The sequence below is a fragment of the Gymnoscopelus microlampas genome (genome assembly GCF_963454915.1).
Source record: "Gymnoscopelus microlampas genome assembly, chromosome: 23".
NCBI lineage: Eukaryota > Metazoa > Chordata > Actinopteri > Myctophiformes > Myctophidae > Gymnoscopelus > Gymnoscopelus microlampas.
The window spans coordinates 9,538,525-9,548,810 of record NC_139960.1 but is presented as its reverse complement, the minus strand read 5'-3'; the positions used below and the strand labels follow the sequence as shown (position 1 = coordinate 9,548,810).

The 10,286-nt window shown below is 42.6% G+C and overlaps 1 protein-coding gene across 1 annotated transcript in view; it reads right to left on the bottom strand.

Annotated features, from left to right (window-relative positions):
- Nucleotides 1-10,286, bottom strand: part of col7a1l (collagen type VII alpha 1-like) — a 148,432-nt gene continuing 138,146 nt past the window's right edge. The window contains exons 103-109 of the mRNA XM_084050160.1: nucleotides 8,515-8,592; nucleotides 7,591-7,644; nucleotides 6,125-6,173; nucleotides 4,132-4,308; nucleotides 1,657-1,737; nucleotides 414-599; nucleotides 1-267 (exon numbers count right to left, since the gene is read on the bottom strand). Coding sequence (XP_083906286.1) covers nucleotides 248-267; nucleotides 414-599; nucleotides 1,657-1,737; nucleotides 4,132-4,308; nucleotides 6,125-6,173; nucleotides 7,591-7,644; nucleotides 8,515-8,592 — 645 coding nt within the window. The 3' untranslated portion in view covers nucleotides 1-247. The remainder of the gene's footprint in view (nucleotides 268-413; nucleotides 600-1,656; nucleotides 1,738-4,131; nucleotides 4,309-6,124; nucleotides 6,174-7,590; nucleotides 7,645-8,514; nucleotides 8,593-10,286) is intronic.

Sequence of the window (10,286 nt, the reverse complement as noted above, 5' to 3'; positions counted from 1 at the left end):
CTTGTTTAATAAAAAACAAAATCATTATCAGTATGTTCAATATTCAAAATGTGTAAATAGACAAATATAAGGCTAATTTACCTACATAAAGTTGAATACATTTGTGACATTTACATGGAATCTTCAAGAATTCTTTATTCTACATACAAAACGTGATTGCTGCGCTACTCTCTCAAATATATACACAAATAAAAACAAACATTTTACACCCTCATGTACAAATATGTTTCTTGTTGGTCAGCTAGTTTCACCTCCGGGGTCCAGGACCTGTAGAAATCAAGTGTTTCAATGAGGAACATTCATACACTGTCATCCTATTGATTATTTTGTCCGCAGCCAAATACAATATCATTTTGGGGGTCCTTGACATGAAAAGGTTTGAGAACCTCTGGGTTTATATGGCCACTATATACCTGTCGTGGGATTTCCACACAACTTCTGACACTCCTGTCTAGTGGGGAAGCGGTTCCCGTTCCCTCCACAGCCTCCGAACACAAACGGCCTGCAGTCCTCCGAGCGAGGATGGAAGTACCACAGCAACACGTACTCTGAACAGCTGCCCTCGGACATGGGCTCAAAACAGCGGTCAATGGAGGAGTCTGAAGAGACGAGAGGAGAGGAGAGGAGAGGGACAAGAGAGGAGAGGAGAGGGAGAGGAGAGGAGAGAACAACTGAAAGGCATACTGTAGTTCACCCCCCCCCCCCCAAAAAAAAAATCTATGGATTAGTCACCCCATGGAGACTTGGTCATCAATAATTTGATGACCAGCGGACCGGTAGGCAGCGGTTCCGGTAGGAGACACAAAGGAGACTCTTTGTGTCTCCTACCGGAACCGCTGCTGGTCGCTAATCGACAGGAAAAACGTAATTTTGGGGGTGAACTATCCCTTTAACAATGATGAGAGAAATGTGTGATTCAAGATTGCTTTATTTGTCATTTATTTTCCATCTGCAAGCAGCTTTAGAAAAAAAGGAGAAAATCAGGTTTCTCCTAGTAAATAATAGCAACAATTCATACAAGAACAAATAAATAGTGCAGAAAAATACTCATTATCAATTAAAAATAAATAAAGCCTAAAAACTAGAAGAATTCATGTCATAAAAAAACAAGCATAACCAGATGAAAACAGTATACAAACTTAATTAAACTCATCTATAGAGTTCATCTCATCTAATGCATACCTCCCAAGTTCATATACTCTTTCAGATTCACCCTGAAATAAGGCAGATCTAAAAACTGACACATTGGAGAGGGAGAGAGACGCCTATAGATCCTCATTAATCTCTGATCTCTACACTTTTCCAACACATAATGTGCACCCACACACACACACACACACACACACACACACACACACACACACACACACACACACACACACACACACACACACACACACACACACACACACACACACACACACACACACACACACACACACACACACACACACACACTTTGATCCTTGGATTAAAGTGTGGTCTTATATCGCTTTCTCTCTCTCTCCCACGTTGCGCCCTCACATGTCAACGTGTCAAAGTAAGGGAGAAAGTGAAAGAAAGAAACACGACAAACTAGGGTGAGTAATAAAATAAAAGACGACACATTAAAATAAATAAATAATGTTGAAAAGAGGGAGAGTTTGTCTGACTCACCAGGAAGAGACTTTATTACTCCAACTGTCTCTCTCCTCTGACGCTGGGTCAACTCCACAAGCACCTCCCCAGCAGAACCTACTGGTCAGAAAGAAAACCGACTGGTCATGTTACTGGGAGGCAGTCAGTGGCGTGCACAGACATTTTGAGGGGCAGGTGCTCAAGTACATTTCCCTCTACACCTATACCTCTTTGCCAAAAATAGCCGATCTACAAGCCCACAACGCCTCGCAGCGCGAGGCGTTGTGGGCTTGTAGATCTGCTATTTTTGGCTAAAGTTCTCCTCAGAAAAGGGATGCTAGGTTTCGAGCGGTTATGATAAAAAGAAAAATCATATCACATAAAGAATTGGCGGACCCCCTGTAGTAACTCTGAGGACCCCCTAGGGGTCCTGGACCCCCTGTTGAAGACCCCTGCTGTAAACTGGAAAAAAAAAACTTTTTTTCCCTTTTTTTCAAAAGGGCACTTCTGGTCAAGAGGGCAAAGAGCAGGTGCTTTAGCACCACCTAGAGTCTATCTGTGCACGTCCCTGGAGGCAGTGATGTAAAGTAACTAAGTACATTTACTAGCCGATCTACAAGCTCACAATACGTCGCGATACATTCTACTTTCTACTTTTGGTACTTTAAGTACATTTTGATAACAACACTTTTGTACTTTTACTCAAGTAATTTTTTTGAAGACTGAGGGCTCCTAAAGCCTATATGTTTGTCCAATTCAGTACGCTGGGCATTTTCATTGACTCGGTTCCACAGATAAATATTGTGAAAATAGCCGAACTCACAACGCCTCAATGCGAGGAGTTGCCTCTTTCTTAGGTGTAATATTTGACAATTTGGCTAATGTTTGATTTTTTTTATAGTAGGCCTATAATTTGTTGTTCCTTTTGACGTAGTAGGACTAATGGTGTTATTATTCGTTTTTTGAGGGATTGCAAAGGTCTTAAAGGTCTTTATAGGCCTACTGTATTTTGGTTTGTTTACTGTTGAGTGAGAAAACAATGTTACACATTACGCTCGCGTCCTGACAGCTGCCCACACGGCCCTGTATGTAGTCCACACTCCGTGCAGCGCTCCTTTCTTTTTATATTATATTATGTATTTTTATGTCCTGCAACATCTAATCTAAGAATGCTCTCCATTCTAATGATTTGGGTTTGTAAATACATAAACATGGGAACATTTGACTACTGGCAATGTCAGGGAAATGCTTTGATTTATTTAGCTGTGACTCACAGATTCTCTCACATACTGTGTAGGGATTACAGTAAATTGGGATGCATGGAGGAGCCTGAGGGTTACGCAGACCATGGAGCTAGCCTAGCCGGAGGGCTACGAACGGTGTTGCCATGTCCGCTTATTATATGCGACGTTGGGCTTGTTTTTCTGTTAAGTTGCTTGTAAATATTGGTAGTTCATGCGGGTTGTGTTTTTTTGGGCTTGTTTCCAAAGTGTAGTTGCTTATTTGGGGCCTGCCTCCTAAATGCTGTTTAAACCAGTGGTTCTCAAACATTTTCATGTCAAGGAAACCCCAAATGAATATGTAATTTTCCGTGTATTTGTGCCCCTGTACCAGATTTGTGTATATTGTAATATTTAAACAATTTCACATTTCTCTCAAGATTCTTTATGAAAATAGCTCACAACGTGTCGCCTCGCGATTGGCTATTTTCAAATATTCAAATATATCAAAGATTTATATAGGGTTTAAAGTGCTCATGTGGCTTCTTTTGGGCTTGTTTTCAAAGACCCTGGTTGCTTATTTCTCTCGCAGAATCTGGCAACACTGCCTGAGGGCTACGCACAGGCTAATGACCCATTTGTGGAGCAACTGACTTTCACTCACTTGTTCGGTATAGGTTTTTACCGCTGTGCTAATAGAGCCTGCCCGCTTGCTCGGGGCAGGCTGAACTTTGACCGTCCGACAATTTTTGTCAAACCAAGAAACAGGATCATGTCAAAGGTCTTGTCTAAGCTATAGACACAGGATCTACATTCTCTAAATGTCTCAACAGAAGAGCAGGGAGAGCAAATACAACCACCCCAATTGTATAAGTTACATTGTATTAATATACTCTACCATACAGATTGGACAAAATAGCATTCTATTCACTAAAATGTATTCAATTCACACATGATTCTTTACGGGGATCTACCCCATGTCACAGACAAAGTGGCTGCGCCAGGCACTCAGAACTATAGAGCTAAGCAAACTGACACTAGGGGGGCCAACTCAGGGCAAAGCCAAGGTATGTATAAAACAAGATAAAGTCAGCCTATAGGGCCGGGCTGACGCCATTGACGCATGGGAGCCAAAACTGGAACCGGAAGTTTGGTGAAATACATTGTCTATGGCAGCCAGCTGGACCAGCTCCCTCCCTCAAATGGACCTTTGTGGGTCCATGTGTAAACTGTCAGAATTAAATCAACACTAAATAAAGAGGTAGCAACTGAATTTGGACAGTGTGTCTCTCACCAGCAGTGACGGGGGTCCCCTCTTCTGCAAGGATCACAGCAGGAGGAGGTGGGGGGCTGCTGGGATCCTCCCTCCGGTCTTCATCACGTACCTCCTCATGGAGGCTGGGGTCATTGTCAGCCCCGACTCCCTCACTGTCCGGGTCCAACGACTTCACTATGAACTGATAATCCACTCCTGCACACGAGCACACGCACACACATGCACACCAAGTTAAAGTACCAAAAGTAAAAGTACTCATTATGCAGAATGTCCCATTTCACGTTTTCAAGTGTATAAAAATCTTTTGAAAATAGCAGATTTACAAGCTCACATTGTGAGCTTGTAGATCGGCTATTTTCAAATGGCCGAAATGTACTGTATTTAGGGTAATAATGTATAATAGGGTTAATGTATGTTTTGTAATAATCTAAATAATCTAAATCTACAAAGTCACTAGTAACTAAAGTTTTCAAATAATTGTAGTGAAGTAAAAGTACAATATTTGCCTCTGAGATGTAGTGGAGTAGAAGTAAAAGTATTGGGATTTTTTTGGAAAATGAAAAAAATCTCGGAGAAACACGGCCCCCTCATGTATTAGGAGGGCAGGGTGAGTCACCAGAACCAAGGACAGGTGTTTTTGATAAATCTAACATGTTTAAAATGGAGTTTAAAGTTACAATGGGTTTGTATAGGACGGGGGCGTGTCTGATAAAATGAAAATCAAATATCTAAATACTGAATCGAGCAACTTAAAAACTGTCTGGGGGGTTCACAAAGGCCTGAGTAGATGATGAAATCACCAAAAGTTTTTCTGAAAGGGAAATATCCCTTTAAGTACAGTACTTGAGTACATGTACTTAGTTACTTTCCACCACTGAGACATACACACAAATAGCAGATCTACAAGTATGCTCTAAAAGTGTGAAAACATATTCTTCTTTAAGTGGTTAATGTATGTGTGGGGATCACGTTGACTCACACAGCCAGACCTGAGCCAACGTGAAAACCCACCATGACTTTGTGCTGACAAAGTGCTGTGTTGGTTCTGCTGGTTTAACCCATTCAATGCGGGAACGCATACTGTGTCATTTTAGATTTTTAGCTATAACCATTATTGTATACTCTGGGCTATTCAAAAATAGCAGATCTACAAGCTCATAGTGCGGCACAGAGTGCCGCGCTACGAGCTTGTAGATCTGATATTTATACAATTTGTATTGTTAAAATGTGTGCAAATCTTTGAATATATATGTTTTTTAAGCAAACATTTTTAACTCACCACATGTTTCACGAATAAAAGATGCACATATTAAAAAAAAAAATCAACTCAAATCTTTGCTTCTGGGGGATCCTACAAATGTCTTCAGAGTCCTAACAGTTTTCTGAAACACTTATATTGATATAATATCAGTGGTTGCCAAACCTTTTCATTTCACCCCAAAAATTATATGTATTTGGCCGCAGACCCCCATCTCAAAAATATTTTGTTCCAGGGATCCACCAGAAGCAAATATTTGACATATTTGAAAAAATTGCTTTGAAAAATATATATATTCAAAGATTTGCGCACATTTTCACGATTTTTCCAAAATAGCAGATGTACAAGCTCATAGCTATGAGCTTGTACATCTGCTATTTTTGAATAGCCAACGTATAAAAATAAGGGTTAAAGTGGGGACACGAATGCTTTCCCGGTTGTAATGGGTTAACAGCGACGTAGCGTTTGTGAATGGCTCCGTCGTGGTTGGCACCGTGGCGTGTGTTCCTCTGAGGGTACACGACAGATGGCACCGCACGGGCGCCATCATGGCACACTACCACGGGACCTCTGGTAGCACACGCCACACACACTCAAGCACACGCACGCACACACACACACACACACACACACACACACACACACACACACACACACACACACACACACACACACACACACACACACACACACACACACACACACACACACACACACACACACACACACACACACACACACACACTCACTCACCACACTTTTCGACCACCTCTTGACTGACTAGATCCTTCACTTCTTCAACCTTGAGACAGAGAGAGTCAGGATTCAAAAGTCGATGGCATTCAATAATGCATGTATACATACTAGGGATGGGAAACGACTCATATTTTGCGAGTAGACATGCCGAGGGCATTTATCGATGTGTCGATCAATTTTTCTTTTCTTTTTTTTGCATCAAAGCCCTAATGATAATAAAAATGAGACTTTATTTAGTAGATAGATGTGTTTTACAGCAGCTGATAACTAACGAGGCCTACGTCTGACAAAAATGATGTCAGACTCAGCTCTCCTTCCCGATGCCAAATAATAATAGTAACAACGCGTTCAACAGTATGTAGCTATATGGTCTGGATATAAACTTTTATAACATCTTACGGAGCGTTCCGGTTAACTCAGCGAAGACATGAATGCTCGCCCAAAAACGGTCAGTCGCCCCCGGATAAAATCCGGCGACCTGGGATTGGTCGCCACCAGGTACAACTAAACTTAACCTCAGTAAGAAATGGGGCGAGTGTGTCTTGGGGCGATCGTTCCACACACCTATCTCTATGACCACGACACACACCGTTCCTCTCCCATTTGGAAAACATTTTATATTTTTTTACATTTTGAAATGGCTATTTTGTAAAACAGTAATGTTTATAACGTTTTTGAAAAAGCCATTTAAAAAAAAATATATATATATATTTTAAAATAATTAAAAAGAAATTATAATAAAAAAAGAAAAATACAATTATATTTTTAGAATCGAGACGAGAATGAGTCGAAAATCAAGTCGACTTTTGGTCATTTGGAGCGGCGGACATCTTGGTGGGGGATAAACAGGTTGCCTTAACATTGACTCCCACCAGTATGTCTACAGCTACTATGCCACGCCCCCCGTGGTGACGACACGTTGCCAAGCACTATACATAAACCCGAGGCATGTGATTGTATATGGATGCATGTGCAGCACCGAAGTCTGACATCACTGCCGCTAGAGGACGCTATATCCCCCTGGGTCATAGCGTAATGTTTTCTCTCCAAAATGCCATATGGGGGATCTTAGACCACGTCATATGAACTGTGTTCCAGAAATAAACAAATCACCACGGCGATTGTACTCATGGACATTACGCATCAACTATCTAAAAATATCTTCTTTTTTTCTCCAAACATATACGTTATCAAATCTAACTCAATGTCATAAACGACACAGAGTCACATGCCTGACAAAATCACCAGGGTGGCTTATTTATTTTTGGAACACAGTTCTTAGTATGATGTGATCTCAGGTTCCTCAATGGAAATTCCACTACTAAAAATAAAGCTGTGACCCACAGTCATCAGGGGTAGTGGGAGTGACGTCAGGACTTCGGTACTCTGTTCAGTGTGTGTGGGTGTGTGTGTGTGTGTGTGTGTGTGTGTGTGTGTGTGTGCATGTGTCGGAAAACACTCACAGAGAGACCAGGCTCGCCTTTCTCGCCTTTCCCTCCTTCATTCCCCGCGTTCCCCTGTAAGATATAAGCAGACATCCACTTATACATAAATACGTCGCCTTATACCAGGGGACTTCAACAGGGGGTCCGGGACCCCCATAGAGGGGGTCCTCAGAGTTACCACAGGGGGGCCACCAAATCTTTGTGAGATGGGATATATATATATATATATATATATATATATATATATATATATATTTTTTTTTTTTACATGAACCACTTGAACCATAGCATCCCTATTCTGAGGGGAACTTTAGTCAAAAATAGCCGATCTACAAGCTTGTAGATCGGCTATTTTCGGCAAATTAGTTTGGTGTAGAGAGAAAAAACAGCGACCAAGTAAATAGCCAAAGGTCAGGTTTACTAAGTATTGAGGGGTTAAGTGGTTAAACATCTGAAAATACAATGAATCCTATCCAACACCGTTTACTGTCAAACAAGTCTATGAAGCTATCTATGAAATCTATGAAAAAGTTTAATCTGCAACACAACTTTATACAATATGTAGTGGGGGGTCCCTGCTTCATCTCTCTCTCAGCTAGGGGGTCCTTGTGCTGAAAAAACGTTGAAGTAAGTAGTAAGTGCGTGTGTGGGTGTGTGGGTGCGTGCGTGCGTGCGTGCGTGCGCGGTGTGCGTGCGTGCGTTTGGGGCTCGAGGAGTGTGCCTTATACTGCAGTGATACTCAAACTTTTTTCATTTCAAGGACCCCTCCCCAGTTTTAGGACCCCCAGCATTAAAGGCCACGGACACCCCATAACTCTGAGACTTGTACACTCTCAGAGTTACCAGTCATTTAGCTGGGGGTTAGGGTATCTCCCCGGAACCCCCTCAATAACCCCTGGGGGTCCCCGGACGAACCCCAACTTGGAAAACCACAGCCCTTACGTTTTCTCCGCTCTTGCCAGACGTGCCAGGGAGTCCTCTCTGGCATGGCTTGGCTCTGCCCCTCCTGCCTCGTTCTCCCTGGTAAACAGAAGGAGAAAAAAAATGAAAAGTACAGATTAAAACGCCAGGCAAAGGCATTGAGAGAAGGACTATACACACACTTTGCTAGTCTGGGATGGCTCAGGGTAGAAGAAAGGGTTAAAGGGATACTTCACCCCCCCCCGAAAAAATCGATTAGTCACCCCATGGAGACTTGAATTCATGGATATTTTTTGTTTTTGTCGCATTCCTAAGCCAATAATTTGATGACGAGCGGACCGGTAGGCAGCGCTTCCGGTAGGCGACACAAAGGAGACTCTTTGTGTCTCCTACCGGAACCGCTGTCGGTCATCAAATTATTGGCTTAGGAATGCGACAAAAACTAAAAAATGTTGTTCAATTCATCAAGTTATATAAACACATACAATACAATACTATACTAGAGATGGAGGAGCAGTACAAGTATATTTACAGCAAAACACAGTGGGGGGTCATTTATTTTGGCAAGCTAGAAGACTTGTCTAGGTCCAGTTGCAAATTCCAGACAGGTGCTCTCTTATGGCGGTTTTGAAGGAGGGTAGGGCAGAGGTCTTCAACAGGGGGGTCCTCAGAGTTACTACAGGGGGTCCACCAAATCTGTATGTGATTTTGACATTAACCACTTCACCCAAACATCACTATTCTGAGGAGAACTTTAGCCAAAAATAGCAGATCTACAAGCACACAACGCCTCGCAGCGCGAGGCGTTGTGCGCTTGTAGATCTGCTATTTTGGGCAAAGTGGTTTGGTATAGGGGGGAAAAAGAGCAGACTAAGTACAGAGTGAAAGGTCAGGTTTACTAAGCATTGTTTAAGTATGGTTAAATGTCTGGAAATACACATTATCATGAATCCAACATGATAGTGCTGTGAAACAAGTCTATGAAGCTGCCTATGAAATCTATGAAAAAATACATATTTTACACAATATATAATGGGGGTCCCTGCTTTATCTCGCTCTCAGCGAAGGGGTCCTTATTGGCCTGAAAACGTTGAAGACCCCTGGGGTAGGGAGTCACATTTTTGATGGCCGTTCTTAGGGCATTCCATATTTTGGCGGCATAATAATAGAATGAATTCATCCCCACTTTTGTGCCGAATCTGGGGGGGGGGGGGGGGGGGGTGAGATCAGTGGAGCTCCCTCTGCATGGTGTTGTGCCCATGGGCGTTATACTCACTCTTTTGAAGTAGTTTGAATGATGCTGTGTGCCAAGCCTCTCCTGGGACATGTGAAGTGGAGTGGAGTGGAGAGGAGCACCTCTCCACCATGCTCCACTCCACTCAAAATCTCTCACCGCTGTATTCTGATTAAACTGTATTTTGTTTTGCCAACCAGCCGGAGCACAAATTAATTTCTTCGACGTGACCACACACACACACACACACACACACACACACACACACACACACACACACACACACACACACACACACACACACACACACACACACACACACACACACACACACACACACACACACACACACACACACACACACAGAGCCTGGAAACCAGACAAATCTGCCATTGCGACAAAGAGAAAATGCTCCTCGGCAGATTTGGTCTGGCACCGCTCAGTTGTGATTGGATTTCACTCCCTCCGAAGTAGTGAGGGACCAATCAGGGCCCAGTATGCAAATATTAGGGGACGGGTTTATCACCAGAGGCATGTTTTCTTAAATCGCCCCTTGGAA